The 19,943-nt window shown below is 37.3% G+C and overlaps 1 protein-coding gene across 7 annotated transcripts in view; it reads right to left on the bottom strand.

Annotated features, from left to right (window-relative positions):
- Positions 1–19,943, bottom strand: part of LOC121875476 (tau-tubulin kinase homolog Asator-like) — a 97,212-nt gene that overhangs the window by 38,056 nt on the left and 39,213 nt on the right. For 3 of the 7 annotated variants that reach the window (XM_042380042.1, XM_042380038.1, XM_042380044.1), the window contains exons 4-13: positions 16,215–16,344; positions 15,744–15,883; positions 15,442–15,561; positions 15,152–15,303; positions 14,689–14,860; positions 13,915–14,028; positions 8,666–8,796; positions 8,333–8,456; positions 6,067–6,236; positions 5,580–5,597 (exon numbers count right to left, since the gene is read on the bottom strand). In XM_042380042.1, the coding sequence (XP_042235976.1) occupies positions 5,580–5,597; positions 6,067–6,236; positions 8,333–8,456; positions 8,666–8,796; positions 13,915–14,028; positions 14,689–14,860; positions 15,152–15,303; positions 15,442–15,561; positions 15,744–15,883; positions 16,215–16,344 (1,271 nt within the window). The remainder of the gene's footprint in view (positions 1–5,579; positions 5,598–6,066; positions 6,237–8,332; positions 8,457–8,665; positions 8,797–13,914; positions 14,029–14,688; positions 14,861–15,151; positions 15,304–15,441; positions 15,562–15,743; positions 15,884–16,214; positions 16,345–19,943) is intronic. The other 4 variants (XM_042380040.1, XM_042380039.1, XM_042380041.1 and 1 more) reach the window with 4 other exon arrangements.

The raw sequence follows: 19,943 nt of genomic DNA, 5'->3' as shown, positions 1-19,943 counted from the left end.
TATTCAACTAATCTTATGTACATGTAATTAAGGGATTTTATAATCTATTCACACCAGCGAAAGTAAAGACTTTTTTTTTTTTTAGTTTTTCTTGGCTGACAAAAATGATGGACTGAGGTACAGTACCATTTTATGACAGAGGAGAAGAAGCAAAAGACCTGTGAGATTCATACTATTAAAATATGTCCATGGCATAGTATGCAGTTTTCAGGAAGCCTTAATATGTCTAATGGAAGGATGCATTCTTTACACAATGTTTTCACTACAAGTAGCCTTCTCACCAATCTGAACCTAAGTCAAAGAACACAACCTCTGCCTTCAATATGAGAAGGTTGTACAGTATCAAATACTTTCATATGTTAATACCTTTACTCATGTAAATGAGATAAATAGTGGAACACTTTAAATTTATGAGATATCCTTTGATTAGAATCCTTGCCAATATTCTCTGTACTGTATTGATCCATTTTGAATACCGGATGTACTGCTGATCTTTCTGTAGCTCTTTACAGTCCGTTTGGTTCTTAATTTCCCTGAATAACGTGGCATTGTCTGCAAACATTTGTAGGGAGGGGTGCATAACTTCTGGCATGTCATTTATGAAACAAACAAGCAATAATGGGCCCAGTACACTGTTCTGTGGTACCCTGCTTGTCATGGATACACACGACAATTTCGTACCATTAATCTCCACACACTGCTTATGGTAGTAAATCTTTTATTTTCTATGGAGAAATACTGTCAGGTGGCTGCTAGAGACAGACTACTCTCGTTAAGTACAGGTACAGTATTAAAAAAAACTCCAGAACTTCTTCCAAACCGAGCATAACTTAATCTAACCTAAATCAGTAAACAATTACATTAACCATACAAGGTTAAGATTGCTCTCAGCTTCTTATGTTTGATAAGCTGAAGTTGGTTCCATAGGCCCAACAAGCTGTTAGGAACAATGTGGATACAGCATACTGAATTCTAAGCCCCTGGTTCATTGAAAGACAGAAAGACTGACACTGCATTTGACAACCTTCACTACCCAACAATATAATCAGGTACTCATTCACAGCTGGGTTGATTGAGGGTACTCATGGTGCAAACAAGCAACTCTAAGGACAAAGGGCAGGCACTATCCATTCAGCCACTGTGACCCTATAGTTTAGTTACATGAAAAATCTGGAGACACCTATTGCTTGGTTTACTCATAAAATAATCTTGTTCCTTTGTTGGAGGTTATGAATATTCTCATAATATTACTAAGTCAACATAAATTGACTCTTTGTTTAAGTTCCATTAAGGATTTTTTTGATTACTGACAATGTTCAATGTTTTGTAAATCTAAGAATCTTTTCAAACAACAGTGAACCTAGTTTGAGGAATGTAACAAGAACTCCCTCTCACTTTTTTTTAATATAATTTTCACCACTTATCAGCTTACTAGCCATTCGGGGGGGTTGGTCTATCCAGTGTTATTACCTGTGGAAACCAGGGACTGTGAAACATGTCAGGGTCACACTGGATAACACCCTTCTCACATGTGTCCAGGCCAAGCCTTGAACCCTTGACAAACTGGTGAGAGATATGTGTGTTACCACTGTACAGTAGGCTCTCACCAATAACGACTTCCACAATAACGTTTTCGACAATAACGGTAAGTTACAATAGATACCCATTTTCGATAATAACGTCTGGATTCTCTTGAATAACGGAAATTTCGCGGGAAGCGTCCGAGCGGATCAATGATAGCATTTTTTTGCCACCATGTTGATGACGTAGTTGTCCACTCCGCCTCACTCTCACACACGCTCAGTGGAATACAGCGCTGCGCCCACGTGTGAGATTTTCGCCACTATAACCAGTGGTTGTCAGGGTGGGTGATCAATAATGGCTTCCGCATTTTTGCCTGTGGGGGCTAGGGGAGGTGGTGGAGGGAGTGATTTGCCACCTGAATGACTGAGAACTTTTAAAGTGAGGAAATTGAACTGTCCTGAGTCTACAGTGCGAAATATTAAGAGGAACTTAGAGGAGACCAAGAAGAGTATTGTGCTGGCTAAAAATATTTCGGCAGTGATGGAAATGCGAGGCGAGCTATGAATGATAAAGGCGATAGAAACAGGTTGTTAGTGATAACAGAGCATTTTCTTGTGAAATGGTTAGCTTGTAGAATGAAAGACAGTGCAAGTGTAAGCGGCCCTCAGATACGGAACAATCATCACACCAAGAACCTCAAAAACTAAGTGTTATATTACTCAAACTCTTTATTTTGATGATTGAATAGCAGTGTTAGGAGGGCTTCAAAGGGAAAAAATGGGTGAAATTCTTGTGGCAGCGGCACCAATAAACCCTTTTTACATGTATTTTAATGTCACACAAATAACGTTTTCGCTACTAACGGTGTTTTTCAGGCACCTATTAAACGTTATTGGTGAGAGCCTACTGTACCACCAACACCCCTTTACTCTTACCACAGAGTACAATACTGCCAAAAGATTGTTTCCAATACCCTTACCTGGGAACCATTAATGTATAATAAGACACAAGAGAGATCAATCAAAGACTTATCTCTACTTCATTACTCCAAAAGAAGACAAGCCAAGTTCAGTAAGAGATACTGCCAGTTTGGTGACCTAACAGGACCTGAGGATCATACATATGAACTTATCCGTAACTAAAAAATGGTTCAACTTGTGAGTCTACTATGAGTTTCAACCACTGATCTAAGGTCTTACTGGACCTTCAGTTAACCACTGGATTAAATGGGACATCAGTACATCTTGACCCAGACACACATGGGAAGTGTTGTTCAGTGTATCTCTACCAAATATCACAGGATTCCACTGGGTACCCCCCAAATGGCTAGTAAGCTGATAAGTGATGACATGATAAACAAATCTTTGAACCACATTCAGATGGGTGAGGTTCCCATTTACAGTAAAAACAATGAATGTCAGGATAGTGTATTTTGCAGTAGAAGATACCGTGACCCTCTGCTATGAGTTATCTTAATAGTATGGATCTCGCATGTCATTCACAAAGATCAATAGATCATATAGTGAGATCTTAATGTAATAGAAATACAGAACTACACTGTAAAGTTAATCAGCAATTCTCACTGTGATTACAAAACAATCATATATGTGTAAGTTATAAATACCTGTACCTGTGGTTTGTACTTCGCTAATCAGAAATCTTTATAGATAGTATCTCACTGGCAATCCTCATGTGCTACTGTACCATAACTACCAGAACTTGTTTTAAGACAAATTAATGCCTTGATAACAATTTACCTTTAAAATTACTGGGTAGGATTGTGTTTTATTTAATGTGAAAATGAATAATGCAGATTTAAGCTAAAAGAGATGCTGAATATCTTTAAGGTAATACTGTATAGAATTGCATCAGTTCCTTCAAGAGTTGAAACTGTACCTTATGCTTTTGAAGCAGCTGATTTATACAACTGTTTGACCATAGTATAAAATGATGACTAATAAGGTACAAGTGTTTTACTCGTCACAGTGAACCAGGAAAAACTAACAAGAAGAAACTGGCCTTCTTTCAGAAGCCTTCAGTGATATCAATTAGACTGGATTCCTTATACAAATATACATTTTAAGCATAACTGAAGAACTCCCAAGAAACAAATTGAAAGTATAATGCAGTATCTTGTACAAAAAAGAATACTATTTCTTAACACTAAAATAATAACATATTACTGCGTTCACTCCAGACAAAAAAGATGCCATTCTCCTAACTGAGGAGGGTTAGTCTGGACTCTTAACACAACACAATACGGTAATCACCCATTCTCTCCTTCCTGTGATAAATTATACTATCAAGTTTCACCAACACTTCATTCTTAAGCTAGACTTTTGCATATTAAAGTGTGTTTGAAAGGTACTGTAGTAAACTATTCCTATCCCAAGGTAATGTCGTTCTGTACCCCTGTTGTTTATTCAAAACATGGATGGGAATACTAATGCTTATAAGTACTTATGATATGTATTATTTTAGGGATAATTACAAAGCATCAAAAATTGCTAAATGTTACACTTACTAAATTTCCAACACGACTGTATAGTGTGAATCATTTAAACAGTACTAATAAATATTATAAGTTAATTCCACCAATAGTAACATACCAAACTTAACCCTAACCTTATTTAACCTATTGTATAAATATTTTAGTAATGTTTTGATGGTATATGACATCTTAAACTGAATGGCGCAAATTTTACTGAATAAGAACTACGTAATATTGATCACGTTATAACAACAAAAATAAAAATTCATCTCTATTTAGTGACACTAATTACATTTTACAGCTTAATCAAACAATTATCCCTAAAAAGTATCAAACATATATATACTGTACTGTACTCTGCATAATACATGTCATAGCGAGAGCACCATAAAGTACATGTAATACAGTATCATCAGGATACAGTATACAGTACATTACTGTAGTATATACAAACAGAACAGAGCTCTCTGAATTACAGATCCTTTGCATATAAACAAAAAACCAGCAGGTGCAATACATTAGCACTCAAACAAAATTTTGGCTGCAAATTTTCTTAACAGGACAGATAATGTAAAACTGCATTGTTTCCTAGCTCTACATATGGGGATGCAAGTACTGAGCCAGATGATAAGAAGCATGGTAAAAGTGTCATGGAATAACATGAAGTTACATTTAATATTTTCCCTCAAGTCTAATGATTTCTTATTGCCAAACTGAGTATAGGACTGGAGAGCTGATCTCTCTAAAGCACTGTGAATATGGAAAATAGCGGTGCTTGAATCACATGCGAGGTATTGCAAGAATAAAAACAAACTGTAAAAACTCCACTTTAAAACTAATATCTTAGCTCAAAGGACAGAATACTGAGAAAGATGATGAAATCTCTACAGAGATCTGCTACAAAATTTGACCATCAGAGGGGAGTAGGACGGTGAATGTCAAGTTAGAGATAAGAAACCTATTTCTATTACTTATGCTTTAATCTTCAAACCTAAATAATGTATCTCTTAATTGTTTCATACTGTACAGTACTTAATTTTTAACGTCTCTTCCAGTCTTTTAACAATACAGTACGAACAGTATTTTCATTTTCCCGTGAAACTCAATTTTGTTGCCAATTAAGAATTTAAACAGAAGATGATTTTCAACGGAATGCTAAAGTGATAAACTGACAATACAGTACAATACCTGTACTGATGAAAACGCACAGAGTCAAATTACCATTTTGACTTTAAGAGTAGAAAATTTACTTTTAGTCCTTCTAGTACTAACATAAACTTATTCTATGGGCTGTGGGTCACAATTCACGAACACTGAACCGACAACATTTATGCAAGACTAACTAACATTACCAGTTTTAAAATATTCATTAATATAAAAAGTAACACACATTCAATTCATAGTTTTCAGAAGAATCATCATATCTCTGTAATAGGTAAAAGGCTCTGGTTCTAAAACTAACTTCTTAAAATAATGAAAATGCCAGGATAAAGACACAAGTTATAGGCCAGAGAAGATGGACTCGGCTAAGCCAGCAGGGGGCAGGGCATATTGACAATCTCACCTCGCAAATCCAAGACTCCTGGTGCCAGATAAACCAAACAGACACACAATCAATAACCAGCATATTATTAATGACATGCTAAATATCCCAAAATTATAGTGTAAGCAGCTGGCAATTGTTTCAATTGAGTAAGAGTCAATGAAATAGAGAAATCTGCTGCAAGTGTTTCAAGCACTGCTGTAAGATATAAAAAGATTGACTATGTGAGTTCTGTATATACTGTACAGTGAAAGGAGTGTTTGGGGATCATTCTATAAGAGTCAACCTGCTAATTATATGGGAAAAGTCATATATGATGCAGCATAAGAGGGACAAAAAATATTTCAATTGTCTGGTTGCCTTGTCACTGTATTAGAAAACAAATCTTGTGGTTAGTGTTATATGAGATATACTGTACATTGTCAAGTAAATCCTTAAACTGTTTTGTGATTTGTGTACATTAATTCTTGCACTAAGTTTTGTAACAATACAGAGTAGACATACTGACCTTTTATGATGAGTTCTACGATGTGGAGTGTGATCACGAGCATGGGGGTGAAACTCGCCCTCTGTGGGTGGTGTGGAACCTCCAGGTGATACTCCTCCAGCACTAGGCTCTATCCTCGCTAACCGCCCACCATCTTGGAAACTCACATAACTGGCATCCTGCACAGAATACTATATATATGTAATATATTAGAATCAAATACTATACAGTGCTTCATATTTATAAAAACTATACTGTATAAAACTAATATCCTTTATGACATCTCCCACTGACACTCAAATGATTTCTGGAACACCTGAAATAAGGTAGGTCAGTTTAGTCTTGATTAAATACCTGTACATGTATATATAGTACAGATTTGTGGCTTTCCATACTAATGACAATCCCTATCCCTAACCATGGGCCCCAAGATCCATTTCATGGAATGGAGAGTTCAGTGGTACCCAGGAACAATGCAATCCCTTCTGTAAAATTTCATTCAAGAAATTTTAATTTTTTTTTTTAACATCATGATGAAAATTGTATCTACCCTCTTCCTCCATGAGCAGTATATACAGTAGTTAATTATATTTTGAATATATACAAAGGTCTCTACAAGCATAAAACATTTCTTTAGTGTTTAAATAAATATACTGTACAGTGTCAATTGCCACTGGATGAATAATTACTGGCCGGTAAGCTTAACCTGCATAGGATATGAAGTACTTGAGAGCATTATACATAATACTGTATACCATGATGGACTGCCTACAATGGAACCACCCTGTGAAAGAAAGCCAGTACAGAATTATATATGGACACTCCAACTTGGCACAACTGCTGGAGGCATAGGATATATGGTCCCAGGTCCTAGAACATGGTGGTAACATTGACAATGTATACTGAACTGTCCTTGTCAAATTTATAAGGATAAAGGGATACAAAGTACAGGGAAAAGTCCTCACATGGAACACTCACTTTCTTTATGATCGTAAATAATACATGGTAGTCAATTGCATGAAATCATAATGTGTATCAATGCGGACAATGTGCTGTAGGGCAATGTGCTTGGTGTGATGTTTATCTATTCAATAAATGATATCCCTGATAGTGTTCACTCCCCCATATATATGTTTGTTGATGATGCTAATTTGTTCAGAAAAATAAAAATACGTATCTAACAAATTGTCTCTGGACTATTGTGTTCAAGTGTCTTTAATTTTCATGCTCCTAGCATAAACTAAAGACAAGGTTGCTTCTCTGACATTGTTTAGAGCCAGGGATCAACTGTGAGGATTTATCAGCTATTCTTTACATCTCATACATATTGTGACTTAACAACACACCTTCAAGGTATTTATAGGCAACCAAAAGCATATGCTATAATGTTTCTCTTAGATAATTTCCATTCTTCATTGTGTCTAACGTTTTTATATCCTTTTCGCCACTTATCAGCTTACTAGCCGTTTGAGTGCTATATCCAGTGTTAGCATATAGGAGGAAACCGGGGACCAGGAAACCTGTGGTGTTTGATAGTAAGGGTAACACCGGATAACACCCTTCTCACTTGTGTCCAGGCCGAGGCTTGAACCATATACGGGCTAATTTCACACAGTAATTATCAACACAAGACTGCATAGTATAATATTTGTATCTCGACAGAGCATGTGGCTTCAAGCCTTGGTCAACACAGGGAATACTGTACTTTCAATACGGCAATTTCTAAAATGACTGAAGATGAGGAGGAAGGGAATGAAGGTACTGTATTTTATAACTAGAATACTATGTGTGTCCAGTTAGGCTCACAGGAAAAAAATTTATGAATGTATGAACAATGACATTATATGTGATCTTGCAAAAATCAAATAATATAAATATATATAATTATATATTTATATATACTATACTGTATATATATATATATATATATATATATATATATATATATATATATATATATATATATATATATATATATATATATATATATATATATATATATATATATATATATATATATATATATATCTAAGCACTTCCAAATTTGGAATTGGAAGTAATCGGCCTATATAAAAGCCAAGAAGCATATGCTTACCTAATTTGATATCGTACAGTACAATAATAACTGTCCAAAATCACATATGGTAAATGTCTGAAGTGCTGCACGATTTTAGAGTATTGTACATAGTCAAAGTAAATATTCTATATTAAATTGGGCAGGGGAGTAGTATCATGACCAAGGAATTGTTTAAATGTACTGTCAATGTTCAAAAACAAAAATCTTTACCTGATCATCCCTCTTACTGGCTGGTTCAACATTCATGTCTACGTCATCTGCTGCAGTATCCACAGATGACAACCTTAACACTGCTAGGGGCTTTCTGTTCTTGTTGTCATCCCCACCAGCTCCTCTATAAGATTTTAATTTTATAGCATAAAAAAAAATGTTAAATAGTACTGTACATCCAAATTTTGAAATTTATTTTCAATAAAAGAATATAAGTTAAATTTTGAAATATGTTTTCAATAAAATATATATATAAGTTCAAATACAGTATGTATGTTGCCTAAATGTATGTTCTTGCCACAATAGTCAACTTGTTGAAACACAATACTGTACCTTGGTGTGGTGTGTCCCTGTCTGGAGGCCATGACAGCATCACCATCCCAATCAGTGGAACACTCTAGCCGTCCCTCCTTCTCTTTCTCGCCTCCACCTTCTACTTCCTTTTCACAAGTGAACTCCTCTACCTGTGATCAAGGGAAAATGAAGCCACCATGATTAACATAGTCACAAAGTAAATAAAAAACTTTAAGAGAAATTGAAGTAGAAAGAGTTCAAATTCTGACCCCACAAAGGCTTGCACATTGAATTTCTCCCTAACTGGAGATGCGAAAGCATATCTAATTGTCTCACTTAGGATATGGGACAAAAATGGAAGCTCAAATTGTGTCAAAATTGCACTGAGACTACCATAACATGATGTGTTTTCTAATCCCCAGTTAGGAGAGAAAATTAATATTCAAATCTTTGAAAATCAGAACAAAGGGAGTAAAAAATAACCATGAGCAGTGCTGTATCAAGTATAACATAAGGTGTACAGGGAACGGCAGGACAAACAAAAATGTATACAGTACGGTACAGTATATTTGTTGGATTCGGTAATTGTGTGCTGAGTCTGATATAATGTACTGAGTGTGATACAAAATGATGTAACTAAAGATGATTAATAATATACTGTATGCTGAATTTGGTACAGTATGGTGAGTGGTACAGTATGGTGAGTGGTACAGTATGATGAGTGGTACAGAATGATGAGTGGTACAGTATGATGAGTGGTACAGTATGATGAGTGGTACAGTATGATGAGTGGTACAGTATGATGAGTGGTACAGAATGATGAGTGGTACAGTATGATGAGTGGTACAGAATGCTGAGTTTAGTCCAGTGGCTCAAATTTGGTAAGGAAAGCCAAGTGTAGTACAGTAGGCAGTTCTGTACTGTCTTCTGTATTGGTACAATGTGCTGAGTTAGGATAAAGAGTGCTGAGTGTGGTATGGTGTGTTGGGTGTGGTACAGTGTGTTGGGTGTGGTACAGTGTGTTGGGTGTGGTACAGTGTGTTGGGTGTGGTACAGTGTGTTAGGTGTGGTACAGTATGTTGGGTGTGGTACAGTGTATTGGGTGTGGTAGTGTGTAGGGTGTGTTAAGGCGGTGTCACTCTAGCACCTTTTCCATCATTTTAATGCATCACTTTTATAAAAAAAAAAATTCTGAATGCGCCCACTCACAAAGAAGATGGCATTGTATGCCGTTATCCTCTGCATTTTTTTTACTGTATTTATCATTCCTTTGGTCCCACAGGCAATGATGAGATCTAAATTTAAGGAAATTAAGAACCAAACAGACTGTGAAGAGGTATAGAAAGATCTCTTTGAGCTTCAAGAATGGTCGAGGAAATGGCTGCTAAGATTCAATGTCACGAAGTGCAAAGGGATGCACCTGTGATGCACCAACAGTAAGGAGGCGTATCATATGTCCCAACAGGACGATTTAACGGCTTTAATTGAGACCAAATGTGAAAAGGACCTGGGTGTATATGTCAACAATGAGCTTAAGTTCTCAGGCCATTGCGAGAAAAAGGTGAATCAGGCAACAAAACTAGAAGGTCTTATAAGAAGGTCGTTCAGATATCTGGATGGTCCGTCGCTTGTCATGATCTTCAAGAGTGAGGTGCTTCCCTGCCTGAAGTATTGTCACCCCGTCTGGTCCCCGAGGTATGCTGGGGACTGTCAATTGATTGAAAATGTCCAAAGGAGGGCCACCAGACTGGTGCCTGCTCTATGGAACCTCAGTTACCCAGAGAGATTGGAGCGCCTGCAACTACCTAGCTTATACTACAGACGGACAAGGGGCGACCTAATCGAAGTGTATAAATATCTCACAGGGCACTACTCGGTCGAATGAACATACCTGGATGTCCGCCCCACAAGGGGTCACAGCTCAAGGTTTGAAGAAGCCACAAATCCAGAAAATTCTGAGGGCAACCTTTTTCCAAGTGAGAATTGTGAGCTGTTGGAACAAGCTGCCAGAGAGTGTTGTGATGGCACTGAGTGTGAGCTCATTCAAAGCCAGACTTGACCAACACTGTAGCAGGTTCAAATATATTCAAGAGCCAGTGTATGCCCAATATCTGCCACCAGTGTGTATCAGAGATGTGACCAGCCACCCGAGCAGCTAATGAGCCGATCAGTGCCAAAGAGGATAAAAGTAAAAGTAAAAAGTAATATTCTCTATCAAGTATTCTTCAGAGATGCATGTCCACATAGGAATAGATAGAGAGGCTGTGAAGAAGTTGAACACATGGTTCAATGTAAGTAAACATATAAGATGTATTTATTAATATCAACATCAATACGAAAATTTACACTGAAGCAACTTATTAAAAAGGCGATAATGAATACCTTTAAAATTAAATATAGTTATTGTATATGGTTCGATATTTATTTTATATAAATATCCTCAATGTAGAGTATAATTTTTTTTCTTGACCACAGAAATTGGCGCAAGCCAGTCAGGCGGAAATGATATGTTTCGTCTGAGTGAGATGGACTCGAAAAATTTACAATTCGTGGAAAAAACGACAGAAACAGGGAAAGTTGATGGAAAAAGTACTAGTGTGATGCCACCTTTACAGTGTGTTGGGTGTGGTACAGTGTGTAGGATGTGGTACAGTGTGTAGGGTGTGATGCAGTGTGTAGGGTGTGGTACAGTGTGTAGGGTGTGGTACAGTGTGTAGGGTGTGCTAAAGCATACTATGAACAGTAAGGTATGCTGAAAGTGATACACAATGCAGTAAAGGATGTAAATACTGCAGGGTGTTGGGTTGCAAATAAATGTTAATGTTATAGTGTATGTAGTGTAGTACAGTGGTCACATAATTTTAGGTATGGTAGAGTATTAGTATGCTGGGGATAGTATAATGTGTTGTAGATAGCACTTTGGCGGCACAAGATGGATGTGGAAGCATGACATGAGGGCTGCATGTGGCATAATGTACTTAATTTCATAAAGGGATGTTGAAAAAATATTATATATTTATATAAAGTTCACCAAGCTATAATACAGGATGATTTGTTGGATACAATGCACCAAATATAGAATAGCGTGCTGTGTATGGTACAGTTTACATGATGTGGTATGGTGTATTGAATATGCACAGTTTAGGAGGGTGTGAAATATTCTGTGGTATTGTATTCAATGCCAGGTATGGTTATAATACATTGCACTAGATGTGGTACAGTGTGCAGGATGAGGTGCAGTAAAACATGGTATTGGAAGTGGTACAGTACAAGGTATTGGGTGTGGTACAGTATGCAGCATGTACTAAAGGAAATAGGTATGGTTCTGTCAGCTGCATGTAGTGCAAGGTGTGGTATAAGCCGGGTGACCAGGTTCCAAGGAAAATGACCAGGACACTTCAATCCTCTGTCCCTCTCTTCTCCCTCCAGAAAATGGAGGCATGGAAGTTTAACATAATGCCCTATGCCATTGTAGGTACACAAATACAGTATGACTAGTACCTATACATTGAACAGTTTTGCAATATTTCTTATATCCTGTACAGTATAGCAATATCTGATTTTTTTTTGAACAGGTATTTATAATTTAATTTATTTGTCTGTACACATATCAAACATTAATATGAAGCTTTAATATCAAATATGCCTGCAATTCTGCCTTTGCAGTGTGGTATAAGAGGTTTTACTATGAATGCTAAAGGAATACTGTAGTTCTAAAAGAACAGATCTACCATTAAAAAATACTCTATAGGGTAAGCAGAATCTAGGTACATTGGTCAACCACTACTAGGAGTGTCTTTGTTGCAAACACAAATAATTCTGATACAGTACTACTTGTACTGGGGAGCAGTCACACAGCCATTTTATGATTGATCTGAAAAGTCAAGACAAAATGTTCTGCCCTTAAGTCAGATGAATGCAGCCAGATGACTAAATATCAGGCAAGCCTAACCAAACTGGAGCATCTGGTCACCCTAAATACTGCACAAGGTATTGACTGGCATCATGTGCAAGGGAAGGAACAAGGCAAATCATGTACAGTAGTACATTGTGCTGACTCAGAGCCTCTTAATGGCTAAAGAGACTCAACCCTAAGATTAACTGCAGGTTATTACTGTAATGAGAAAAAAATATTACCGTATTGGGAATGAGATAATTTATGCAGATGCAGCACAAACATTGCTGACTTTTATCCTTCCTGATTCTGAGAAACATATCAGTCAAGTAGAAATGCTCTCTTTACCAAGTTTCTAATATTTGATTCTGATTACATACTCAAATGGTAGACTTTGGAGAAAGTATTACTCTTCTCATACTACAGGGTAAGGTAATACTAATGCTATTCTGAGGGATGTATCTGAGTGATAAATAATTGCCAAACCAGCAAAATGTTTGCAGAGAACCTAGGTTAGAGTTCCTTATACTCAAAGCTGGAAATAATCTGATTCTCCATACTATTTACACACTCTTCTGCTATTACCTAACTAATCTGATATATCTATGGTATAGTCCTCCAAAATTTCTAGTTGCAATGTTTGAAAAACATATACAGTACAGTTGTTCTTTAAAAAATGAAAAATACTGTAATTATTAATTTTCATATAACTTATTCTGGGATGGCTTTCATCTTACGACACCTGGACAGTGACCCATAATACAACTCGGTAATTCAAATCCCCAAACATAAAAGATCAATTGAAGTCAAAGTATACCTGAATTATCGAGTAAAATATGAGTTCCTGTTACTAATAAAGGCTCATCTTTCATCATGATCAGTATACATATAGCATGACAGGCAATTTTCCCTTATAATAATATCACTATTAGTTGTACAGTACAGTAGTATAGCAAACAAAATCTTGAATTATAAGAAGTACCTCACAGCCATGTTTTGTAAGGCTCCAGCAAATGTGGCTTTAAAGTTAAGAAATTCACTCAACATTTCTTTAGCTTAACATGGAGGAGGCTATTCAGGGCTGAGGGTAAAGATACAGGTTACATACTTAATACAGAGGGGGTTGGTGGGGAGGCATCTGATTATATCAATCCTGAGATTCACTCACTATTGTATGACACAACTGACTACTTTACTTACAATAAGCTTCTACATTAGTATGTTAGCATCATTACAAATAACACTGATTAGAGCCGCAAAAGACGAGAGACAGAATAAGAGACAGTGGACAAGACAGTACAGGCTAGATTGCTGTAGGACTGACTACAGTAGCAGAGATAAAGCTAACCACAGCAAAGACACCCTGACCAGATTGAGGGAGAGCAGGCTGTACCTTTCTCTTCTTGGGTGACATCTCCACCTCGTTGGTGTCCTTCTCAGTGTTGGCGATGATGTTGGCATTGACGTTGTTATCGTTCAGCACCCGCTCCTTAGTCTCCACCTGTTGCTGAAGACGCCAAATTCACAATAACCAACTGAATGCTGGGACTGGCTTTGCTTAATCTGAATGGTGCAGCTTGTCTACCAGTGATATATATTACTAGTGCAGGGTGTATTTGCCAATTGTACTAACTAGTGGGGGCAGAGACGTGCTCATTGAAGTAATCGATGCTAGCAATCGTTCTACTTTTTACTACTTAAGAGATACAGAATTACCAGACAATGATACTGAGACAGACATGAACCTAAGACGCAGGATCCCACAACACCACATTGTGGTCTATGGGCTCACCAGACTAACACGAGTTACATGAATTGAGGAGTGGGAAGTTTGTACAGCAGAGAGATGTAAGCAGTGGGTTCTATGCTACTGTGGTCCAGCTACCCCACCAGCCCCTCTCAGTTTCACATCCCAACATTCACTTACTGACTGAAGAGTGCCTCTCTGATACCACGATTTGATGATCATGATTCAATATCAATCACATACCTCCGCGGTCTCACTGTTATTAAAAACTGATGTTTATCCTTAATTAGATATATTGCAGTACACCACAATGGTTTAAATGCTTCAGTAAAACATTGGGTACCATGATGAAGACAGCCATAAGCTAAATAAGAATGACACCATCATGAGAACAGAGTACTGAGAATGATGAAGACGCACCTGGTTGATGTTAGGCTGTGGCTGGTGAAGGACGGTGTCTCGTCGCCGGCGTCTGCGTGGGTCATGTTCACGATCATGTGGGGCCTCAACATTTTCCTGATTGTCTACAGAACCCAACACGTTGTCATCGAGCATGTTATCCGTCATGCCACCTCCGCCATAAACCAATCGACTGGTGCACAAAAGAAGCAATCATAATAATGTCATGAAATTAAATCATGTAATAATTTATTATATAATGCAGGCATATATTTACAGTACTGTACTGTATTAATTAATTCTGTCAATAGTGTAGCTGAAAGTGAAAGAGATCAGGAGTATTGTCAACATCCATTACTGAGACCATACATATAAGACACAATAAGGACTGAAGATGTCAAAACTGGTGTACAATGTCCTCATATATTCAGCCAACACATTCATTATCATACCTGAGGGAGCAATACCATAAAGACAGCCATACCTATCTGCATGTTGTGGCTTGGTGATGACAGCGTGGGTAGTAGTAGTAGTGGTGCCCAAGGAATTATCAGTGGGGGTTTTCTCCCAATCAAATGGATCAGATTCCTTTATCCCCCGTCGTTTCATACATCGTTCAAATAATCCTGATAACATCTAAAAGAATAAGAATGAGGCTTAGAATTATTCAGGCAACTTATTGGATTCTTTTTATCATTAAATAAATAAAGGTACAAATTCTTCCATCATTTTATCAATGAATAAAAATTATGTAAAATACTTGTTTCCACTTACAGCATAGTCAGGCTTGTCATGATAATCTAAGTTTTGGATGTGTTCTAGAAACTGCTTGAAGTCAGAAGGCAGGTGTTTAATGAGCAACCGATGGTCATATTTTTCTTTCATCAGGCCAACCTGCAAAGTAATTGCACTGTATTATGAATTTTGTTATTACAAACTTAAATAACTTCTTTAATAAATACAGTACAATACCTGTATTGGGATCAGATTAAACCAAAGAATATAACTTTTATGAATCATAGCTACTGTGCCACACTAAACTTAGACCAAAGTATGACATGTGAAGGTGAGTATACCTGTTCCTTATCCTTGATTTTTCTCCAAGGTAGTTGACCATTGACAAACTCAACAACCATGTAAAATAATGACCACAAGTCATCATGGCGTCCCATCTCCTTATTCTTGTGAGCATTCAAGGATGCATATCGTACTGTTCCTGTTAACGAATAAGAAATACTGTTGTAATTTACTATTTCAAACACTAGTGTATACTCTGTAGTACTGTACTGTACTCTCAATATGTTGTATTTACAGGTAGATCCTCCTCAGTTCATAAACATTCATATTCTTATCATCTGTATGCTAAACATTCAGTACACAATGAGCACTACACTCGATATCTTTTAACTGTACTTGCCAACTGTTAAGTTGGGTGCCCAATCACAGCTGGGTCAACTAAGGTGCCTTGGGCATGAAGCAGTGATTCTTAGGCCACAAGGTGAGCACTGTATCCACTCATTCCCACACTCTAAAGTTGTATCACCTACCTCTAAAGCCCGCTGCTGCTCTGGGAGTTCGCACTTCACCATTGGCATTGGTGTACTGGCGAGCTAATCCAAAGTCCAGCATGTAGGTCTTACGACAGGTGTGAGGCAGGCGACCCATACTGAAGTTGGACTGAAATGCACAAAAGAAATATCATCAATATCCTAATGTTATGCACATACATATATAGTATATGTATGCAACTGTGTCCATGCAACTAGTGTTCATAACTACTGTATACATATAAAAATAAAATTATGCAAATGCAGTAATAAAATCATTCAAATGGTTACAACTCTATCGCTAGACCCTGAACACTGGGCATCCCTAGATTTAAAGCGCTGTCACTGCTTTACCTGCCATCTTGACATTTACTAGTTGTACTTACTTATCCTCTTTGCCACTTTTCAGCTTACCAGCTGGTCGGGCAGTCAGTCAGTTCTCTGTTTTAAGCTACAGTATTGGCAAGTACTATACTGAGCATACATGGGATCTTGAATGTACCAGCGCTAGTACTGTATGTGTTGGTTAATTCTGGTCTTAAACGAGCTCACACTTAGTGCTGTCACAACCTTCTTTGGCAGGTCATTCCACGAGTTCACAATCCTTACTTCACAGAAATTTTACTCAGCCAGTTTTCTGTACCGATAACTTCTTTAACTAGAGGTTGTGACCTCTAATGGGGCGGGCATCTGCTAGCTCCACTTGACTGGGTTATGCCCTTTTAAGTGCTTCTAAACTTCTCTTTAGTCACCTTGCCTTTCTATATCATAAACTAGGCAATTCAAGACATTCTAATATCTTATTAAGTGCGGTGTATTAGTGCTGGCACCAGTTTAGTGGTCCACCTTCGAATGACCTCAATCAATCGGCAGCCTTTGAAGTATACTGTATCTTAGAGCCCAAACAGAATGAATTACAGTACTCCAAGTTAGAGAGCACTATAGTATACTCCAGAAAAGCCCTATGAGACGGACCATCTAGATATGCAATTTATTAGCAAAATACACCTTTTCACAACAATATGACAACTTCAATCCATTGTCAAAATAAACACCTAAATCCTTTTTACATTTGGTTTCAAGTGTCTTCCTCACATTAAGAATCCTAATGTGAGGAAGACACGTGTCCTAAATTAGGACAAGTAATAGTGTACACTTCTCTACTACAGTGTTACCATGACCGAAGTGCATCCTCTTTTCATTTTGCCATATTAAATCTTAGCATCCATTCCTTTAACTAGTACTGAAGCCAACTGAGATGCTAATGTAAAAACTGGTTTAAAACTCACTTATGAGTACCTGTACATCATCAAAACTACACTATCTTCAGTATCTTAAGAAACCATAGCCTAGAATGATAAGGAACCAGGCAAGAGGTTACTATGTTAGGTTTTGTGAGTTCAGTACTGAACTGATAGACTATTGTACATCACTGAAATTAAAACCAGTTATTTCCTTGCTTCTCCGCGGGATTTGCATTCTCATGCATATGTGTAATGGAGTGCAAGAAGACCAGGGCGTGTTATGATGACCCATCTCATTTCCCCGTCGATAAAATATTTCCATGAATAATTTAAGTATGCAAATGTGGGGAGACAATTCTACATAACTGAGCAAATTTAATGTAGCACAATCAATCATATACTGTGCAGCACTGTACTCAAACACTGGAACCAGTAGCAGCAGCCGTAAAGATATTAAAAGTTACAATAAAAAAAATACATAACTAATGAAGCTACAGCAAGAGAAGAGTTAAATGTAAAACAAACATGAAGAAACAGCAATTTGTATCGGTCCGACTAATTTCAATGTAGCTACTGAGTAGTTAATGAAGTCATTGGCTGAAATCGGACTGTTAATCACTTCTGATTATTATTTGGTGTCATAAAGTCAAAAAAATTGGTAAACTTAATTTAATCTGAGTTGTGTTGTGTTAGGTTAGATTAGGTTAGGTTAGGTTAGGTTAGGTGAGGTTAGGTTAGGTTAGGTTAGGTTAGGTACATGCACTTGATCTATTAACTCAGATTAAATTAAGTTTACCATTTTTTGTGACTTTCTGACACCAAATACTAGTCGAGAAGTGATTAGCAGTCCGATTTATTCATGTAGGACCATTATTTGACTTCATTCCGGCTACATTTGGCTACATTTGGGTAATTAGTCGGACCCATTTGTATGCGTGTGTACAGTAAATACCTCACACAGTTACAGTATATATATATATATATATATATATATATATATATATATATATATATATATATATATATATATATATATATATATATATATATACTGTATAAAGAGAGAGAGAGAGAGAGAGAGAATTTGTTTCATATAAAAATAAAGAAGCAATCATATTCTCAAACTGTCTCTGAAGATATACATAATTGTTTACAAGTGTGTGAGGTGTGACCAACAAACTTACATGGAAACAAAGCAACTTATTTAAGTAATGATCTCTCCTACAACGTATACTGTATCAATAAAAGTTATAATCAATAAAGGTGTTAAAATGTGGGTGTGGTGAAGATCCGCATCCCTCCTGCAGTGTCGCCGGGTCAACGCCCCCACACCCGGCCACCCCTTCCACCCACCACACTCCCCTCCCTACACCACCACTTTGCCGTTCCCCTCACGAGTCCTTGACCTACTCGTGGCCGCATGGCAAGACGCGCTCCGCCACACTGGCCTTGACATGGAGACACCCATAGTCTTTGGACACACCACACACTACAACTCTTATCGTGTGACACCCAGCACCCCTCATGTGGGAGAATGGTATGTATTTCGGTAAATCGACTGTGTGTGTGTGTGTGTGTGAGTGTGTGTGTGAGTGTGTGAGTGTGTGTGTGTGTGTGTGTGTGTGTGTGTGTGCGAGAGAGAAAGAAGGAAACCTTTTCAGTAGACGAGAGAATCGCCTAGAGTAAAGTGATCACTAACGTATGAGGTCAGGTACCGCATTTGTCATTATTACAATGATGATAAAGTATGTTGGTGGAGCATTACGTTACGTTACCTTCCCTTTAGAGCGGGTACACAATTACCTACTTCCATAAATCAATAGATGTAACTGAGGTGCTGTGTTCCTCTTGACTACGTGTGTGTTAGGGTACAAGTCACCGTGAGAGTTAGGTCGCATGTATAGGTCTTACATTACAAAGATGATCTGATGTTTACTTAACGAGGATTCTTGGATTTTTTTCAGGTTGGGTCGTGTTAGTGGTGATAGTAAGGGGGAGAGTTTCCATGACAGACACACACACACACAGAGTCATGTTAATACTTCATCCTTCTTTCATTTCACAATATTATCTAACAACCAGAAAACCCTGTTTACTAAAGCTACTATTTTTCGGTACAGTTTTACTTTTACACAACCATGGACTCTTACTGTAGGTATTTTATCTTTACAATCAATAGTTTTAGGTAACTCTAAAATACTTTTCTTCTATGACGTTTCGTTCGCAAACAACTTAAAAATTACTCAACCTAACCACTTAACCGGGACCCCCACCCCCCTGGACCCCCGGCATATAAAAGTAGTTTGCGAACTAAACGTCATAGAAGAAAAGTGTCTTAGAGTTGTCTAAAACTATTGATTGTAAAGATAAAATACCTAAGATTCCATGGTTGTGTGAAAGTAAAATATTACCAAATTTTCTGAGTATGTTTCACTTGGTTGGAAATAAATGAAGCATAATAAACAGAACTCACCAGGCATAACTC

The sequence above is a fragment of the Homarus americanus genome, unplaced genomic scaffold, assembly GCF_018991925.1.
Source record: "Homarus americanus isolate GMGI-L3 unplaced genomic scaffold, GMGI_Hamer_2.0 scaffold418, whole genome shotgun sequence".
In the NCBI taxonomy this organism is placed as follows: Eukaryota; Metazoa; Arthropoda; class Malacostraca; order Decapoda; family Nephropidae; genus Homarus; species Homarus americanus.
This window is presented reverse-complemented; position numbering and strand designations above follow the sequence as displayed.